The sequence below is a fragment of the Macaca fascicularis genome, chromosome 3 (assembly GCF_037993035.2).
Source record: "Macaca fascicularis isolate 582-1 chromosome 3, T2T-MFA8v1.1".
Taxonomy (NCBI): Eukaryota; Metazoa; Chordata; class Mammalia; order Primates; family Cercopithecidae; genus Macaca; species Macaca fascicularis.
In genome coordinates, this window is record NC_088377.1 from 3040432 (window position 1) to 3061311 (window position 20880).

General features: G+C 45.2%; 1 protein-coding gene across 9 annotated transcripts in view; it reads right to left on the reverse strand.

Moving 5' to 3' along the window:
- TRAPPC10 (trafficking protein particle complex subunit 10) overlaps nucleotides 1–20880 on the reverse strand; it is a 99626-nt gene that overhangs the window by 71631 nt on the left and 7115 nt on the right. For all 9 annotated transcript variants that reach the window (XR_012431933.1, XR_012431932.1, XM_074033926.1 and 6 more), the window contains exons 2-3: nucleotides 7515–7596; nucleotides 1061–1196 (exon numbers count right to left, since the gene is read on the reverse strand). Coding sequence is in view for 4 of the 9 variants with exons in the window: in XM_045389370.2 (XP_045245305.2) it covers nucleotides 1061–1196; nucleotides 7515–7596 (218 nt within the window). In the remaining 5 variants the exon portion in view is untranslated. The remainder of the gene's footprint in view (nucleotides 1–1060; nucleotides 1197–7514; nucleotides 7597–20880) is intronic.

The window sequence follows — 20880 nt, forward strand, 5'->3', positions numbered from 1 at the left end:
TCACTGATGGCAAAGGGACAACAGCCCCACGCCAGGGAGACACCAGACAACTCCTGGAAGGAGTGATCAAATCCAACATTACAAGCAGGGGCTATGGAGAGAAGAGCTGGCACAGCAGGCCAGGGACAGCGTCCTTCTCGGGCACGCCAGGCAGAGGGGGCCTGTGGAGCAGCCTGGTGAAAACCACGGGCAGGCTTCCCTGGTGGAAAACACCTCACGTGTGTCCTCACTCACTGCTGGGGAACAAAGCCCCGTCCATGTGGAGCCCCTGGGAAAGGAGGCAGAGCAAAGTCAGCAGAGAAAGGGTACATGAGGTGAAGTCTGAGGAAAACCAGGTGCAGACTTACAGTTCCTGGCTCATTAACCTCTGTGCCTCAGATTTAGGCTACGATGTCACAGTGTGTAATCATCTATGTACTTTCTATGCTGCTGAATCTTGCTTTACTTGAGTCAAAATACACAGGAAGAAATGGCTCACAGAATTTTCTATTAGTTCACAACAGAAGAAGTGTATCAAGAATGAGAAGGTTCTTTCTGGATTCATGAATACACAACTAGACAACACAAGTGAAAGCTGTGGCGGCCACAGGGCTGAGGCCCACTTGTTCCACGGAGAGTCACAGGGCGCCTCCTGCCCAGGCATGGCAACAGGGAGGAAGATCATGGTCCTGGCCTCAGTGGGGTCACAAACAAGCAGAAGAAACAATAGATGACCAAGGACAACGGAGCCATGATGGGAACACGGGGATCATGAAAACAAAGCTGAAAGTCATGATCAAACACAGCTCAGACTAAGGCTGGCAGCCATGGGGCACAGTGAGACAGCTCACAAGACTGGAGACACGGGCACACAACCGCGCTTGGGGCCACGGTGAGCACAGCACGCCAGACGAGGGCGCAAACACGCAACAGCAAGCCCCACACTTGGCCAAGGAATGAAGGGACAACAGAGTATGTTAAAAGGTAAATTTGAAAAATTACAGCTGCCTCAACAAAGCCTAGACTCATACATTTTCAACCCTATCCCACCGCGCGTCCTCTTCCCCTCACTGGTACTCACACAGCACTCTGTCCAGTAAATATGGAGGAAGGGAAACGTGAGCAGAGCTTTGTTTCCTTCTTTGGGCAGCAGCTCCTCTTTGAATTGAACAAAGTTAGACTCTAGGTGAATCATCTTCGGAGCCCGGCCATAGGACCTGTAAACAATTGTTTGAAGTCACTGAGAAAACAACTAAACAGCATTCATCAGAAGAGGGGAAACAGAACAACAAACAATGTAATCATAGCCATGAGTTCAGAGCACATATATAAACCGCAAATCATAACTATACTATTCTGCTCAAAAACATTCTATGAATTATTTTAAACACAGTTCGCATGTACAGGTCAAAGTTCCATTTCCACAAAATCTTTCATTTTCCTCAAGGATAAAGGCACAGTAATACATTCTTCCAAGTATTGCATTTAACCAGGGCCACTACAGACTCAACAGCCAGTTTCAGTGTAACGGAATCTATAATTATGTCACCATAAAAGAAGAAAAGTGTGTCCCAAATGTCCAAAGTGCAGTTTTAACTTACGAAAGCTTTAGGGTTGCATTCGTATTTTTGGAACAACTTGTGTTTTATCCAAGAAACAAAGTTATTTGGTGAAAAGATAAGAGATTCTTGTTTGCAGAGCAAAAATAAAATAGCAGTACAAACCTCTATTTTATTCTCAACCCAAGAAGAAGGAACCCATCAAGAAATCCCACACGCCCCCTGCATCTCATCCAAGGCTCTCGGTGACGGCCCAACAATGCTTCTAACAGTGAACCACACCGCATGGATCTCTGTGCCATGCCTGTACTTCTCGCTTCTAGCAGCTGCATCTCTTCTGAATGTTACAGCTGAATTTTGTTTTTCATCCAATCTAAGGATGCTGTGTTTAATAACTTAAAACCAACCATCATTAATGTGACTATGCTGATGCTCAAGTATGTGCATTTTCTATTTGCCGGCTCTATTTTTCCCTGTCCTTTGGGAGATTAATCAAGTTTTCTTTTTCCATCTTTTCTCTCTGCTGCTTTGAAAGTCTTATCATCTATTTCTATTCTACCTTTGGTTACATTTTAATTCTTAGTATGTAACTTAAGGTTTTACTACAAAGACTAAAGTTAAAGTCGATCTCCCCTTCTCTCTGTTTTCCTTCACACACATCTGAAATTTTAGATTTTTAATTTTTTTAAAAAGTGACACCTTAACTTCAGCAAAACATGTCATGTTGCTGGCAGACGCTGCTATCACCCTGGATCCCTGGGTTCACTTGCCTTCATATTGGGATGCATTCTTTAATCACTCAGAGGGTGGCAAGGCTTCTGATCTTATAGATGTCTGAAAATATTTTTATTCACTTCAGTGCACCTATCTCCATAGCATGACAAGCAATAAACACGTTATCTGAATGGGACTCTGGGGTAGACACGAATGGTTTTCTGCACACAGAAGTGGTGGAGCAGAACTCCTGGCCATCCTGGGCCCCACACGGCCACCTGGAGGCCTAGAGGAAAAACCGCTCAGCACCTGTGGCTCACGCAAGGCCCTCAGGGTGGGAAGCTGTGACACGGTCTTCCATCTTGACGACACTGTGAATGATAAAGAATTCTAGGGTCTGGGGTACTTTCCCTCAGGACTGTGGGGAGGCTGCTCGTAAACGTTGTTGTTGTTTTTTTTTTTTTTTTTTGAGACGGAGTCTCGCTCAGTCGCCCAGGCTGGAGTGCAGTGGCGCGATCTCGGCTCACTGCAAGCTCCGCGTCCCGGGTTCCCGCCATTCTCCTGCCTCAAATTCCCGAGTAGCTGGGACTACAGGCGCCCACTGTCGTAAATGTATTTTATGTTGCATTGTAAGTGGTTCTGTTAGAAACTGCATACTTGGTTCTTCTTCCGTTTCTCTCTGATGCCCTGGCATGATTTTCTGTTTGCTTTGTTTTCTTCATTCTGCTTGACATTCACTAGGCTCCTGCAGTATCCCGACTCCCTTCTGGGAGAATCTTGACAGCCTTTCTTCAAATGTCAGCTGTCCTCTGTTCCCTCCACTTTCCTTCTGAAAAGCCCCTCAGGTGGATCCTGGAGCTCCTGGATTTATCCTCTGGAGCCAGCTTTTTCTCCGTGCTCTCCTGCTCCTGCTTTTAGCAATGGTATCCGGAGTCTCTAAGCTCGGTTATTGCAGCACACTGATTTGATTTTCAGCTACACAGCTGTTCAGTGCATCTGGGAAACTCTGTTTCAATTGTTTTCATTTCCTAGATCCAATCAATTAATTTCAAATTTCTACTTTTTATCAAAGTAATTATTTTATTTTGTTTTATTTTATTTTTTGAGCCAGAGTTTCGCTCTTGTCACCCAGGCTGGAGTGCAATGGCGCGATCTCGGCTCACTGCAATCTCCTCATCCCACGATCAAGCAATTCTCCTGCCTCAGCCTCCGGGTAGTTGGGATTACAGATGTGTGCCACCATGCCCGGCTAATTTTGTATTTTTAGAAGAGACAGGGTTTCACCATGTTGGCCAGGCTGGTCTCAAACTCCTAACCTCAGATGATCTAACCGCCTTGGCCTCCCAAAGTGCTGGGATTACAGGTATAAGCCACTGTGCTGGGCTGAGATAAGTACTTCAATACGAAGAGTACTGAAAAGCTTTTCTCTCTCTCCCTCTCTTCCCCCTCACCGCCCACCAATACACACACATCCATGTCTTGGTCTGTTTCCCGCTGCTATAATAGAATATCACAGGCTGGGTAAATTATAAGCAACAGAAGGTTATTGCGCTCACAGTTCTGGAGGCTGCGAAGTCCAAGATCAAGGTGCCAATATCTGGTGAGGGCCTTCTTGCTATGTCAAAACATGGCAGAGGGTATCACATGGTGACAGGGCCAGAGCCAGAGAGCCAAAGAGAGCTCACTTTGATAACAAAGCCACCCACATGATAAGGAGCCACTCCCGTGACAGCAACATTAATCCACTCACGAGGGCAGAAATTAAGTTTCCATGGCAAGAATCTTTGGGGGACACATTCAAACTATAGCAAGTACCTACCCCCTCCTTCTCAACCTGCCCTCCTGCATGAGTTTCAGGGCTGCTGTCACAAACTACCACAAACCTGGAGGCTTAGCTTACTCTTGCATATTTCATGAGGCCCGAAAGTTGAAATCAAGGTGTAGGTGAGCTTAGTTCCTTCTGGCTGCAGTGGGAGGTTGCTTGCCTTTCTCCCAGCTTCTGGAGGCTGCTGGCATCCTCAGCATTCTTTGGCTCATGGCCTCATCACTCTAATCTCTACCTCCATCTTCACAAGGTCTTCTCCCCCTGTGTCTTCTCTTCTGCCTCTTATAAGGACACTTGTCATTGGATTTAGGGTCTACCCTAATTGAAAATGATCTCACATTGAGGTCCTTATCTTAACTATATCTGCGAAGACCCTTATTCCAATAAAGCCACATCCTGAGGTTTCAGGTGGACGTATCTTCCCTAAGGTAACACATTTCTTTCCTAAATTTCAAGGTCGTTTCTGAAAAATGTAGTCTTTTCCCTGGGCCGTACAATTTTCCTGAGATAAGTTCTCCATTCTCTTGCCCAGGAAGCATGGATCTGGCTGCAGGGTTCCCAGAGCAGAGCTGTGCCCTGTTCAGAACCTAGGCCAGCTGGTTTTACAACGGCCCTTCTCCCTTGCCTTCTGCAGTGCCTCAGATCCAACGGTCTGGAGCTCTTCTGTTCACAGAAAGACTTTCCTGCTTCCTAAGGGGTGGAGGGGTGGGTAATGACAGCAATCACTTCACTACAGACAGGAGTGGGGACCCTGAGTCTAACTGCCCCTGTCCACACCTCTGCCAACTCCCATCCCCAGCCCTGCTTTCACCCAGGCCTTTCAAGATCTGGCACTTTGTCCCTTGTCAGAAATTCCCCTCCTCTCACGGAGCCACAAGACACAAACTTCCTCAGCTTTCTCTCCCAATTCCTCCACCTGTTTCTCTTTCTCCCAAAAACATAGCCACATCCCCCTGCCTCCACTGCCTCCTCCTTTCTCTGTCTTTATGCACGTCCGCCTTTTTAAGTTCTTTATGTAGGGTTATTTGTTTAGCTTTTGTTTGGTCAATTTTTTTCAGTCCATTTATTTGTTTAGTATTTACATAGTCCATTTAGTGGAGCTTCAGAAAGCGGAAGCGATGAATACAAATATTAAATCTACACAGTTTCTTTTTATTTGTTTATTTTTGAGCCAGAGTCTTGCTCTGTCACCCAGGCTGGAGTGCAGTGGTGCAATCTTAGCTCACTGTAGTCTCCAGCTCCTGGGCTCAAGTGATCCTCTCACCTCAGCCTCCCAAGTGGCTAGGACTACAGGCGTGCACCACCACGTCCAGCTAATCTTGTTTCTCCTTTATAGAGACAAGGTTTCACTATGTTGCTCAGGCTGGTCTTGAACTCCTGGGCTCAAGCGATCCTCCCACCTGATCCTCCTAAAGTGTTTGGATGACAGGCGTGAGCCACCACTGGGCCTACATAATTTCTCTATTTAACTTTTCTCTCAAAATTATCTTGTTTCATGGACACACTTTTTTTTCCCTTTATCTATCAGAATGCCCTTACAGATTACTTACAGATTACTCCATTTGCTAAACTGTTTTCTCTCTTTCACAGCACTGGGCCTCCTCACATGTTAAGCAGTTTTTCTTTTACACTCTGTACACTCTTTCTATTAAATATTAGCAACTAAATGCATATCTTGTGAGACACTATAATCAGCACAGAAATTAGACTGTATTCACCTGGTAAGTCATCTCCAGAAAGCCACCTTAATCCCTCATGTTACTAAGGCACAAACTGGTGGTCAGAAAGGAATAATGCTGTGAGAATCCGAATTACATAAACACAAATAACAGGAAATTCTGTATACCCTGGTTAAAATTAGATTACCTATGTTACAAGATAAAATCCAACCATTTTTTACAAATAACATCTGGTCTTACCAGAAATAAGTTTTCCAAAAAGAGGATTCCCAGCCCATGATTTCCTATGAGTATGTCACCAGACGACTAACTATAAACATGCGACAGAGCCTGTGATGGCCGATCTAACCTCGCTCCTAAGTTTTAAACACCATCTTTCTGTTTACCTTCTTGTCCTTAAGGAAAACACACAAGAGCCAGGGTGGAGGGAGGGTCTTGTAAGATGGCTGATACAGCCCAGTTCTTCTTTTTTTTTTTTGAGACAGAGTTTCGCTCTATCACCCAGGCTGGAGAGCAGTGGCGCAATCTCAGCTCACTGCAAGCTCCGCCTCCTGGGTTCCCGCCATTCTCCTGCCTCAGCCTCCCGAGTAGCTGGGACTACAGGCGCCTGCCACCTCGCCCGGCTAGTTTTTTGTATTTTTTTTTTTTAGTAGAGACGGGGTTTCACCGTGTTAGCCAGGATGGTCTCGATCTCCTGACCCTGTGATCCCCCCACCTCGGCCTCCCAAAGTGCTGGGATTACAGGCATGAGCCACCGTGCCCGGCCTCTTCTGCTTTAAAGTCGAGTCTGAGTGAGGACATGTCGCCTTTGCAAAATGCCTGTGCCTTTAAGACGTTCTGGTTAACCACGAAGAATCACAGATCATTCCTATAAAAGTGAGTCTTGGGCCGGGCGCGGTGGCTCAAGCCTGTAATCCCAGCACTTTGGGAGGCCGAGACGGGCGGATCACAAGGTCAGGAGATCGAGACCATCCTGGCTAACACGGTGAAACCCCGTCTCTACTAAAAAATACAAAAACCTAGCCGGGCGCGGTGGCGGGCGTCTGTAGTCCCAGCTACTCGGGAGGCTGAGGCAGGAGAATGGCGTGAACCCGGGAGGCGGAGCTTGCAGTGAGCTGAGATCCGGCCACTGCACTCCAGTCTGGGCGACAAAGCGAGACTCTGTCTCAACAACAACAACAAAAAAAAGTGAGTCTTTAACTCAAATTAATTGTCTTGTTTCTACTTGCCAATGTCTCGTTAAGAAAACCATTGTAGTCTGGGCACAGTGGCTCACGCCTATAATCCCAGCACCTTGGCAGGCTGAGGAGGGCGGGTCAGTTGAGGTCTGGAGTTCGACACCACTCCGGCCAACATGGCAAAACCTGTCTCTACTAAAAATACAACAACTAGCCAGGTACGGTAGCGCACACCTGTAATCCTAGCTACTCGGGAGGCTGAGGCAAGAGAATTGCTTGAGCCCGGGAGGTGGAGGTTGCAGTGAGCCAAGATCGCGCTACTGCACTCCAGCCTGGGCCTGTCGACAGAACAAGACTCTGTCTCAAAAAAAAAAAAAAAAAAAAAAAGAAAACCATCGCTTTCCATAAAGAATAAGACCCATAGATTATATGAGGTCACTGTTTCTTTAGAACTGAGGCTTTTAACTTGTGCTACTTCACTTGTTCACATAAATGTTTAAACAACATACACTTATTTAAAAACATGTACTTCATTTTAAACAATGAAGAGAGGGATACAGTCAAAAAATACACAACATACCTTCTCCATTCCATCGGTTCTCTTGGAAGCTGCTGAGAGAGCGTTGGATAAACAGAGGTAAATAAATTCTGATCTCCAGCACCTATGAAGGGAAGAAAAAAATTCAGTTACCATATTTTTAGGTGAATACATGCAAAATGGGCTCTAGAGCTTAATAAATTGGTGTTTTTAGGTAATTTTATGTTTAATAAAACAATATCGCAAGACTCTTCTGTACCTGTGCCTCTACATAACGAGTCTCAGGGAAACCCAGCACGGGACAGATGTGATGAAGCTGAACCCTCATGACACCTCCATGGGGTGGGTGTGATTTTCCCCATGAGGAAAATGGGGATCAGAGAAGGTGACGAACTTGCCCCAAGGACACAAAGCTAAGGAGAGAGGGAGCCGGCTCCACCTCACCCAGTTTTGCTGTGTTCTACAGCCCCCACTTTCTCCCAGACAGCCAAAATCCATGGAGAAAAAGAAACCAAAACTTCACCAAAATCAACTCGCTGTTCAACCAAATGCCAGGAGAAGCTAAAATTTATAGGTGGCTCCCCATGTGCGAGTATTACACAAGGCACTTGCCAGCCACCCTCTCATTCTGTCCTCCCCATAACTCCTCGGAGGAAAGGCACAAACATGACCCACATTCATGGACGAGGAAAGTCAGCTTTGAGGGTCAACGTGTTCAGAGCACAGAGCTGACAGTGGCAGACGCGAGTCAGGAATCTGGCTGCGGCCGACTTTACACTGCACGCTCAGTGTTAATTCAGCTCTTTTATCTTCGCTTTAATGTAAATGAAAAATCCATTTTGTTCTCATAAAATGATGAGACAACTGAATTACACTTAAGCGAAAAAAGAACCTTTTAATACAGATGACTAAAATTCTTATACTCAGAGGATCCTCTTTACTTTAGCAAACTATTTTCCAAATTGCTTTTATATTGATCTTTAAGAAATCATTGGGAATTGATGTGTGCCATTAACACATCTGCTTATTTTGCTATCAAAAGCCTAAAAATAAAAAACCTCCTGAAACTCATATAATAATGTCAAGTCACTAAGGAAGGGTAATGACATTTCTGAGCAGATGGCACGGTGAGTGGGCAGGGTGCTGGGAACCTCACTGCCCGGTCCCCATCTCAGTTTCATCACTGACCAGCTGACTACACCTGGGGAGACGATTTAACCTTCCTGTGCCGCGGGGACATGGGCAATGGGAAAATGGGAAGAGCTCGGCCAGAGGAGCTCTGCTGAGAATTAAATGAGACCACGCGTCAGTCACCTCAAACAAGGCACGGCACACAGTGGTTAAAAAGGGACTACTACTACATTTTGATAACACAAAAACAATGTTCGTTTGAAGTTATCACTTTTCATCTTGTTCATTTATTTGGTAGTCATCTCGGAAATCAATAAAAGAGGCCGGGCGCGATGGCTCACACCTGTAATCCCAGCATTTTGCGAGGCCGGGGCAGGCAGATCAACTGAGGTCGGGAGTGTGAGACCAGCGTGACCAACATGGAGAAACCTTGTCTCCACTAAAAAAATACAAAATTAGCCAGGCGTGGTGGCACATGCCTGTAATCCCAGCTACTTGGGAGGCTGAGGCAGGAGAATCACTTGAACCAGGAGGCAGAGGTTGCGGTGGGCCAAGACTGCACCATTGCACTCCAGCCTGGGCAGCGAGAGCGAAACTCCATCTCAAAAATAAATAAATAAATAAAAGAAATCAATAAAAGAAGAAAATCTTTAGCCTCTGGTTTCTTAACTTTACCAATTTCTGTTGTCTTGTTAAACAGTTCCAAGATTAGTATATAAAAATCATTACTCTTTGCTAAGTGGAAAGTAAGCCAACTAAATGGAAGCTTTCTTCTCTTCCACTTGGTTTTCTATATAAAACTACACACACACACAATCACTCTCTCCTCTCTCACACTCTGTCCTTGCAATACAGTAACTTCACATAATTATACAAACAACATCCACACAGAGTAAAAGAGGAACTGCCTCCAACACCTGCTCCAAGCTCTTCTCCCGGGGAACCTGCGGTACAGTAAGACTCGTCTAAATGGAGACTGCCAAGTAGCAATGTCTCTCGCATTCCGTCACGGACTAACTCTCTAACCTGTGTTCACCTGGAAGATGACCGGTCAATCAGCACATCCAACAGTGGCAAAAGTGTCACCTGACGTAAGTAGGGATCTGACCTGTGACCATCTGACCTCAGTACCTGTTATGGGCTGAACTGTGTCCCACAAAAATCTACCTGTTGAAGTCCTAAAATCCAGTACCTTAGAATATAACCATGTGAGGATAAGGTCTTCAAAGTTCGTAAGGTAGTTCAGTTAAAATGAGGTCTTCAGGATGGGCCCTAATCCAACTGACTGGTGTCTTTATAAGAGAAGATTTGGTCACAGACAGGAGGAATGCAGGAAGGCCCCATAAGGACACAGAGGCCCACGCTGTGGATGCCTGGACCTGGTCTCCTGAGCTGTGACGCAATGCATTTCTGCTAAGCCACCCAGACTGTGTGACTCTGCGGCAGCAGCCCGAGCACACTAAGACAGTACCCCTGATGCAGATGTGAAGGCCAAATTCTAACCCACTGAAGCGCTGCATTAAGAATGTGAAGAAAAATCACAATTTCATCAGCATATACAACCATTATTTTAACACACTCTTAAATCTTCACATCAAGTCTTATGAAATTAGAGATGCCTTTGAAAATGAGGTATAGAGAACGAGCACATGAAAGATGGTGAAGAGAGGCTGGGCGTGGTGGCTCATGCCTGTAATCCCAGCACATTTGGAGGCCGAGGTGGGTGGATCACGAGGTCAAGAGATCGAGATCATCCTGGACAACACGGTGAAACCCTGTCTCTACCAAAAATACAAAAATTAGCTGGGCAAGGTTGTGCGGGCCTGTAGTACCAGCTACTCGAGAGGCAGAGGCCAGGGAATCGCTTGAACCCGGGAGGCGGAGGTTGCAGTGAGCCAAAATCGCACCACTGCACTCCAGCCTGTAGACACAGCAAGACTCTGTCTCAAAAAACAAACAAACAAACAAACAAACAAAGATGGTGAACAGCTTAAGTGTAAGAGCCCAAAAGAATTCAATTGTGGCTCACACGGTAGGTAATTAAATTAACAACACAGACTTTGTAGTTTCCTGAACTAATCCAAACATTAAGCAGAAAAGTCACTACAGCTCTGAGGGCTGAACTGCAAGGCAGAGCACCTTCCAGGCTGATTTTTCATTTTAATCCCACAGGCAACAGAGGCATGAGCAAAACCCAGTAAGAACTCAGCTGTTGGCCGGGCGCCGTGGCTCAAGCCTGTAATCCCAGCACTTTGGGAGGCCGAGGCGGGCGGATCACGAGGTCAGGAGATCGAGACCATCCTGGCTGACACGGTGAAACCCCGTCTCTACTAAAAAATACAAAAAACTAGCCGGGCGTGGTGGCGGGCGCCTGTAGTCCCAGCTACTGGGGAGGCTGAGGCAGGAGAATGGTGTGAACCCGGGAGGCGGAACTTGCAGTGAGCTGAGATCCGGCCACTGCACTCCAGCCTGGGTGGCAGAGCGAGACTCTGTCTCAAAAAAAAAAAAAAAAAAAAAGAACTCAGCTGTTAATAAGGTAGTTCCTAAGAGCCAAAACGGGACTTGAGATTGATGTGGCCATGTTCAGAAAACTCTGTTCACAAAGTCACCAAGTTTACTGTTCTGACTCAAGAGGCTATTTATTAAGAGTCAACTCAGGCCGTTTACTCCAATAACTAAGGTCTCCTTTTTTTGGTGACAGAGGAGACCTACCAAAATAATTTATAAGAGCAATTCAAAACACAATTTCATTACATACACCCCTCTCCCTGTGTGCCTCCACATCCACCATCGGCTCTCATGCCAACTGGGGAGACAGGGAGAGAAGAGGGTGCAGCAGGTCAGGGAGCTGGGGCGCCATGGATCCCCAGAGCCCATGGGAGCACAGCATCACCCTGGATGAACAGCAGGCACTGGAGCCCCCAAATGGGAAGAGACATGTAGAGGGAATGGCAAGCAGCAGCCACCCGGGGGACATGGGCACTCTTTTTAGGGTGCTGCCTGTGCCCGCTGCATGGGCCCCCAGGCTCAGAGAATCCCCAGGAAAGGGGGAGCAGGGCTCTGGGGTCCGATTACATGGACCAGTCAGTTTTCTGATTATTTATGCAGTTGCAATTGGATTTTCTGTTACATGCAATCAGATTACTAACATAGGCTTGGCTATTTCCTGAATTATTACCGTATTCCCTGAGATTTTTACAAGCACGTATTCACGCATTACTTGTGTAATTTAAAACCTTTTATGTTCACAGCAAATAAGAATTAAACACAGTGGGGGAAAGAATTCAAAAAGATGACTTCAGGCCAGGCGTGGTGGCTCACGCCTGTAATCTCAGCACTTTGGGAGGCCAATGAGGGCGGATCACGAGGTCAGGAGATCGAGACCATCCTGGCTAACACGGTGAAACCCCGTCTCTACTAAAAGTACAAAAAAATTAGCCAGGCGTAGTGGCGGGCGCCCGTGGTCCCAGCTACTCAGGAGGCTGAGGCAGGAGAATGGCGTGAACCTGGGAGGCAGAGCTTGCAGTGAGCCGAGATCACACCACTGCACTCCAGCCTGGGCAACAGAACGAGACTTTGTCTCAAAAAAAAAAAAAAAAAAGACGACTTCAGTGATTTAGTGTAACAGGTAGCGTTTCAATAAATTCAATGTCTTAGTCTCTTCAGGCTGCCATAACAACATACAATAAACTAGGATGGCTTATAAACAGTAGAAATTTATTCATCATTTCTGGAGGCTGTAAGTCTGAGCTCAAGGCTTCAGCACATTGAGTACCTTGCTGTGCCTTCACGTGGGGGATCTCTGGGGCCCTTTTTTTTCACAAGGGCACTAATCCCTTTTGTGGGGACTCCACTCACATGACCTAACCACCTCCCAAAGGCCCCACTTCCTAATACCATCACATTAGGGTCCCAGAAAAATTGCTAGGTAACAGAGTCAAGAGAAGGGCCGCCTGTTCACTGTCCCTCCAGACAGCACGGTGGGCATGGTATGCCCCAGCCACCTCACGTGTACTCACTCTCTGAACCTTCATGTGGAAACCAAGGCATCAAGAACTGCCCTAACTGGTTCAGCATCAAGCAAATGAACACCAAGGCTGGGATTCGAACCCAGGGAGCTTAGCTTGGGACTCAATACTGCCCTGTGCTCCTTCCTAACTTCTTAATTCTAACCAGTTTACTACTTACTCTGCAGCAGTTGTTTTAACAATGGTTGGCTGAAAATACGGGTTCCAAAAGGACTTCTGCAGACAGAGTGAACATTTCTGTCATCTGTTTTTTACTGAACCAATTCTTGAACGCGCAAAGCCGTGATGGTCTTACCTATACAAAAGTATAAAAGGATCCCGAAGTTGCAACCAAGAGAGAGTGGCAAAGAAAAACAATGTTCAATCAGTTTGTGGCTTTCCTAAATACCTGACAGGATATATTTTCAAAGCTAATACTTTTATTTGGAGATTTATGTTGGGAAAAAAAAAATTGACATAAAGAGTCTGAATATTTGCTGATACTCTGATACAGGACAACTTTTCTTCAAATTCTTTAGTATAATCTTGGTAAAAGGAACAGTAGGTTTTCTAATAAAATACATCTCACTTTATCTTAAATTGTTGGAGACATTTAGAGTGTTCCAACCTGTTAACAAGACACTGTCCTCAGCCATCTAAGAGGCTGTCTTATTTTAAAAGGCTGGCTTTATTCTGTAGGGCTTCGTAGGTCTCAGAGCACTAATGAGTGGGAAAGACAGAGAAATGGATTTAACTCAACCCAAGAAGCGCTATGGCCTAAGAGAGAAGAACCTGAAGGTGGAGGTGGGTGAACAATGACAGAAAGCGTCCCACAGCTAGGGGCCTCAACCAGGGGCTGGGTCATATCCCAGTTGCGACTAAAAGCAGTGGAGTGGCTGGACTACGACAAGAGATGAACTCATTTTAAGGCCCTTCCAAGCAAGTTTCTACGTTTCTATTTTTTAACAAAAAAGTCAAAGGAAATGTATAATTTATCTAAGATTTGCTTTACAGAAAATTTTGCAGAAATAATGATTCTTTAAGCCTATTAACAAAAGAAAGCTGCAATCCACTATTATGCAGTCCATTTTTGAACACAACGGATCAGAGAGGGCACTATCTTCAAGCCTAAGAATGCATGTGCTTGTCCATAGACCATACACTAATTTCTCCTCAATGGCTTTCGGTAAAACGGGCTTTCAAATGGACGATAAAAATATCCAAGGTTACAAACTGGAAAGTCATCTCAGCCTGTTCAATAATGCATAAAGTAGATTTGCTATAATTCGTGTATAATGTCAAGGCAGTAATGAAAATTAATGCTTCAGATTGGGAGCTCTTTCATGGCGAAAACTAACATCAAATTCATAATCATAGGTATGGAAGCCTCCCCAGTGCTCCTCCCAAAGTATCTGTCTGTGAAAGGCCTTCGCAGTCCGGGGTGGGGGCAGGGAGTGAAGGTCAACGAGAAAGCAGGAAAAAGGATCCAGATGTTATCCAGATTCTCTAAGTAGAAAGCAAGGTTGAGTTATCCCCTAAGATGACTAGGCCACTGACTCCACATTTCTAGCATAGACACGGTCCTCCCTTCATTAGAAGACACATATTTGAGAAGTAGAGCAAATGAACCCTCCCACAATTCTGCACCTCCAAGTTTAAAGGCCAAGTTTAAAGAAGTACTCAGTACACCCCGTCATTTCATCGCTGGCTTAACGTTACACCCATTTGGCCTGGCTCTCCTCCGGGTCCTTCCTGTGGTCTCTACCTTCCCTCTGACACACACACACACACACACACACACACACACACACACACACACCCCTGCCCTCTGCTGCTCTCTCCCAGCACCCAGTCATATGAAAATACTACCCACTGTAGGTGGGATCAAAAGAAAACCCATACATTAGTGTTCATCAAGTTTCCTACCGTGGAAATTTGCAGAAAAGGAACTACTACACATACAGACTAGTCAAAAGACAGAAAATCCCAAAGTCTTTTTAACTTAAAAGACAAGAACACACAGGCCAAGAATGTTAAGTTGAATGAACTCTTCTAATCAAGGAAACAAGTTGCTTTCTCTGGCCCTTGGAGAGCAAACTTAAAGTTCAAGAGTTTAAAAACAAAAAGATTGGATAAATGCACATGAATATAAGAATACTGAGGAATCAGCCTTTAACAGTGTGTACTTTTCTAAAATAAACACAGCGTTCCTGTAGCAGTTTGAACCACAGAACTGTACTTACAAGTCAGAAAGAAACACTCCTGTTCCTGGCACCCCAATGCCTTAAGGCTTCAGACAGAAGGGCTCCCAAATTGGTCTTCCCCCGGACCTCCCCTTCCCCACAGCTTTTGTTCAAGGGCTGGCTTCTCCGTGAGGCTACAGGCAGCTTCCCAATGGTGCAAGCATTCAGGAGGGAACTGAGGCAGCATCAGCACAGTGACATAACCATCGACCTCAGCCCAGCAACCCGCCCTGCAGGGCTCCGTCCCAGCAGGCCCATTGGAAAGGCCACAGACAGGCTACCTGTGCACAACGACTGGAAACAGCAAAAGACAAAACAACTCAAATTCCACCAAGAGGCGACTGGCGGAGTAAACCACAGAACATCTACACCATGGACTCTACACGGCCAGAAGGAATGAGAACGATCTCAACACACTCCCAGCGTGAGTGAAGTCCGGGGGAAAGTGACGTGGGACAGTGTGCGCAGCTGTCAATGTCTAAGCTAAGAAAGGGAAATACAAATATGTTTTTCATGTGGAAGGAAAACCATGAAAACTGTGATGGAGTACTTAGGAAGGGAGGAGTTAGCATGGAGAGGACAGAATGTACACAAGACTTCTTTAAACAGATCTCATTTTGTAGATTTAATTTTGGAAGTAAATATTTTATATAATTATAAAGCGATTAGATTTTTTAAAGGTTTTCACTCAAAATAATCAGGAAAAATAAAACAAGTGAACTTAAATGTATACATATACATTTAGTGGTATAATCTCAGAGAGGAGCTATGACAAGTAACTTTACAACTTCAGTAATTTGACAGTTCATTCCTTGTGGGATACGTCCAGATGCCAATAAGAACCGTCAAAAACACTCCTAGCCCTAGTCCATCACTAGTCCTGTTGTTGATGGTGGAGTTAATAGTGTTACTCAAGAGACTGTGTAGTGAGGGATAAAGCAACTGAAGGCAACTGAGCAATCACGTGATGCTCTATTCAGGGGCCCCTGGCCCTGCAGCATCAGCACCACCCACGCATTTGTTAGAAATGCTCATTCTCAGGCCCCACCCAGGCACTTGTTAGAAATGCTCATTCTCAGGCCCCACCCAGACCTGTTCATTCAGAAATGGGGAATGGACCCAGCCATCTGTGGGTCCACAAGCTCTCCAGGTGACTGAAACAGCATGAGCTAGGGAACCTCTAACTCTAGCCTCCTCAAGTACCCATGAGAATTAGGATTTTCAATGTGGAAAACAGAAAACACAGAGGACGGAGCTGTTAATTAAAACCCTGCAGCCCTGAGTTTTCATCAAAAAGGTGAACTTACGATGTATTTTATCTTAAAAATACAAAAAACAAAGAACAATTCCTAGGCCAGTGCAGTGTGGTTCACACCTGTAATCCCAATGCTTTGGGAGGCCAAGGTGGGTGGATCACCTGAGGTCGGGAATTTGACACCAGCTTGGCCAACACAGTAAGATCCTGTCTCTACTAAAAATACAAAAATTAGCCAGATATGGTGGCATGCACCTGTAATCCCAGCTACTCACTACTCGGGAGGCTGAGGCACAAGAATCTCTTGAACCCGGGAGGCAGAGGTTGAAGTGAGCCGAGAACGTGCCATTGCACTACAGCATGGGCAACAGAGTAAGAGCCTGTCTCAAAACAAAAACAAAAAACAAACAAACAAAAATTCCTATACCTATTCCTAGCTCTGTCCATTGAAAAGGCCTCACAGCAACTAGGAGCCCAAGCTTGCAGACTATGGTCTTGAAATACTATTTTTCACTAAAAGGAATCAGGACTCCCTGACGATTGCTAAGTGCAGATCAGGGCATTAAATGTTCAAAATGAGCCCGGAACATCTTGTCATGCTAGATAAGAAAGAATCTGACAAAGACGCCTCCATCTTAGACCCCAACATGAAATGAGACTCTCCCTGGCCAAAGGGAGAACAACCTGCTGGCCAACGAGGCAACAATGCAATGGACTGAAACACACCAAGTATGTTCGTAATGATTAAGTTCACAGTCACAATAAACAAACAACAAAAACACGCCAACTGATCACCTCTGAAGGATGCCAGTGAACCAACTCACTTTGAAAATGGTTACATAAAGGGAAAGAATCGAGTATATAATGCCTCTCTGTACCACTGGGTAACCAATGACTGTAAATGTATGCATGTACATGCATGCACATATGTGTACACACACGCATTTTTCACAGAAATAGTTCAGCTAATAAGTGAAAAAGAGCCGGGAGCGGTGGCTCAAGCCTGTAATCCCAGCACTTTGGGAGGCCAAGATGGGCGGATCACGAGGTCAGGAGATCGAGACCATCCTGGCTAACATGGTGAAACCCCGTTTCTACTAAAAAATACAAAACACTAGCCGGGCGAGGTGGCGGGCGCCTGTAGTCCCAGCTACACGGGAGGCTGAGGCAAGAGAATGGCGTAAACCTGGGAGGCGGAGCTTGCAGTGAGCTGAGATCCGGCCACTGCACTCCAGCCTGGGTGACAGAGCGAGACTCCGTCTCAAAAAAAAAAAAAAAAAAACAAACAGAAATAAGTGAAAAAGAAATAGGGAAATGAGAATATCACCATTTTGCAACCTTTAGGGAATCAGTGATGTGAAAATAAATGGCTGCCAACTTCCAAAAGGAGAGGCAATCAGACACCACGTACCTGCTGGAAGAACAGCACCACCCATGAAACAGACCTGTCAACAAAAAATCCAGCCTGAAGCCGACCCAGCCTCCAGCTCCAACTACCAAAGTCTAGGCAGTGGGTCCTCTTCAGGACAAACGAGCCAGGTTCATCAAGTCATAAAGAAAAAACAAGAGACAGGGCGAACATGAAGATTTTAGGAGACGTAAAGGATTTATCTAAAAACTACATTTGGATACTAATTCAAACAGTTTTAAAAACAGACATTTAAGACGCATTTGAAACTTAAACACTGAATATTTGGTATTAAGAAACATTTTAGGGCCGGGCGTGGTGGCTCACACCTGTAACCCCAGCACTACGGGAGGCAAAGGTGGATCACCTGGTTCGAGACGAGCCTGACCAACATGGAGAAACCCCATCTCTACTAACAAACCCCATCTTTGTAAAAAAATAAAAAATTAGCTGGGCATGGTGGCACGTGCCTGTAATCCCAGCTACTCGGGAGGCTGAGGCAGGAGAATCGCTTGAACCTGGGAGGCGGATGCTGCGGTGAGCCGAGATCGCGCCACTGCACTCCAGCCTGGGCAACAAGAGTGAAACTCCATCTAAAAAAAAAAAAAAAAAAAAAAATTAGCCAGGCGTGGTGGCGTGTGCCTGTAATCCCAGCTACTTGGGAAGCTGAGGCAGGAGAGTTGCTTGAACCCAAGAGGCGGAGGTTGCAGTGAGCCAAGATTGTGCCACTGCACTCCAGCCTGGGCAACAAGAGCGAAACTCCATCTCAAAAACAAAAACAAAAAAAAGAAAGAAACGTTTTAGGTGTAATTAAAAAATACCATGAAAGAGAAAAAAAAGAAATAAAAAAATTTTTAAAAACAAAAAAAAATGCCATAGACTGGGTGGCTCAGAAAACAGATTTTTTTTTCTCTGAAAGACCCTATGAAAGAAAAAAAAAATTGCAATGTATTTTCTCATAGCTCAGTAGGCCAAGAAGCCCAAGATCAAGATGTCAGTAGATTCAGTTTCTGGTGAGGCCTGTGTCACAGACTGCAGACAGCCACTTCCTCGCTGTTATCCTCAGACGGTCTTTCCCTGTTTCAAGGGGGAGGTGTCCTCTCACTCTTCCTCATCTAATCCCATAATAAAGGGCCCACCCTCCTGAACCTCATCTAACCCTGGTACTTCTCAAAGGCCCAACTCCTATTCTTAGCACACTGGGAGTCAGGGCTTCGGTGTGTAGGAAGGGACATAAATGTTCAGTCCATAACATCCATTTGTGGATAAATTATATGTCTGAGACTTGCTTCAAAATAATATAAGACTGCGGAGAATGAGGGGTATAGAGAAGCAAGACTGGGCAATTCACCTAACTATTCAAGTTAGGTGAAAGGTTTGTAGGGTCTGTTCATAATATTCTGTCTACTTTTATACATATTGCAAACTTTTATAATAAAATATGTGAAATGTTATAGTTCTTCCATTTCCCTTATCCTTCTCTTTTTCTTTTTCCCATAGCACTTGTCACCTAACATAATTTGTCTATCGTCCATCTCTTCTTGCTAGAACGTAAACTCTCAAAGGGTTGGGATCTTTGCTCTCTGACATAACCCAAGCCCCTTCAGCAGTAACTGGCATGTAATAGGTGCTCTGTAAATGTTTGCTCACCGATGAAAACAGCCCAACTCCTCCATACTCCACGCTAGACAACCCAGGATCCCCAAAGGACAGAACAGACTACAGGAGAAGCAGAGACAGTGCTGGGTATCAAGTTCTCAGAATAGGAATTTAATTTTGGAATGAGTAAGACTATGCTAAAAATTTCTAGTGTATAGTTGACTTACTCAATTCTTAGAATGCTAAAGTAACATTTTTATTTAATTATATGGCAAAGGCTTTCTCAGAGGCATAATTTTAGGGACAAACCTCCCTGCTTCCATGTGAACAGATGGTGTCTGCCTTCCCTAAGTACTCGGTAAAGCAGCAGTCATCAGACATGCTAATACTGGTCCGAGCTGTGCTACTAAACAGTTACACTGATCATGGCCAGTCACAGCAAAACTAGCCCTCAGCAACTCAATTTCAAAATGACTTCTGTCGGCCCTTCTCATCAACCTGGATGTTTAGAGCTTGCTGACTGGTCTAGGTGAACTGACAGTGCCGACAAATGGCACTGTCATTTCAACCCACTGACAAATTTCAACCCTGAAATTATTTATTTTATTTATTTATTTATTTTTGAGACAGGGTCTCACTCTGTTGCCCAGACTGGAGTGAAGTGGCACAAACATTGCTCACCACACCCTCAAATTGGGCTCAAGCGATCCTCTGGCCTATCTCCCAAGCAGCTAGGACTAGAGGTATGCACTGCCACACCCAGCTAACTCTGAAATGTATACAATGGCTTCAAACTGCTAACAGATCTCAGTTAAAAAAAAGAAAAATGTCCAAACATACAATAGTCCCCCGTCACTGTTTAAAAAAAAAAAAAATTTGCAAACAGGGGCCTAAAATAACATTCAGAAATGAAACACCAGGTAAAAACGTCGAAAAAGCCACATGAGAGAGAGAGAGTACAGAAGAGGTTGGACTTTTTCTAAGGGGTCACCCCACCTTGTATCCACATCTAGAACTCCAAAGCCCAAATGTCAAGATAACATTCCCTTGGTCAGGAGTACAGGAAGGACAAACCTCCACAGACAGACGCAGCTATCTAAAACCACAGACGCTTGGTGGATGCCGGCCACTGCGCGCTTGGTAGCTAACACAGACTGGTGCGGCAGGTGGCATGGCGCCCCACGACGTCCTAACCCTCAAAACCTGTGAATGTCATCTTATTCGGGAAAGGGGTCTTTATAGACTTAATTAAGTTCAGGAGCTCAAGATGTGATTATCCCAGATTATCCAGGCAGGCCCTATATATAGCTGGATTCTAGATATATTTCAAAGAAAATGTCAGTTGTGAGAGAAAAAAGGAGTCACAAATGACTCCAAGGTTATCGATTTTTAATTTAAAAACAAATATTCTCTAAGGCCAAAATACTGTGACTATATTTGAAATTGATGTTAAGAGCAGGTAGAGGAAAGATTTGAGGAAGAAAGAAGGTGAGACACAGGAGAGGAAGCCACAGGGGGCTCTGAGGCAAACTCAACCACAGAGGCAGGCACTGAGGCGGGAATGTTTTGACTGTTTTAAGACCCTGCAGCAGTCCGGGCACAGTGGCTTATGCCTGTAATCCCAGCACTTTGGGAGGCCAAGGAGGGCGGATCACTTGAGTCCAGGAGTTCAAGACCTGCCTGGGCAACACGGCGAAACCCCATCTCTACTAAAAATACAAACAATTAACTGGGAATGGTGGTGCACAAGCAGCTACTCAGGAGG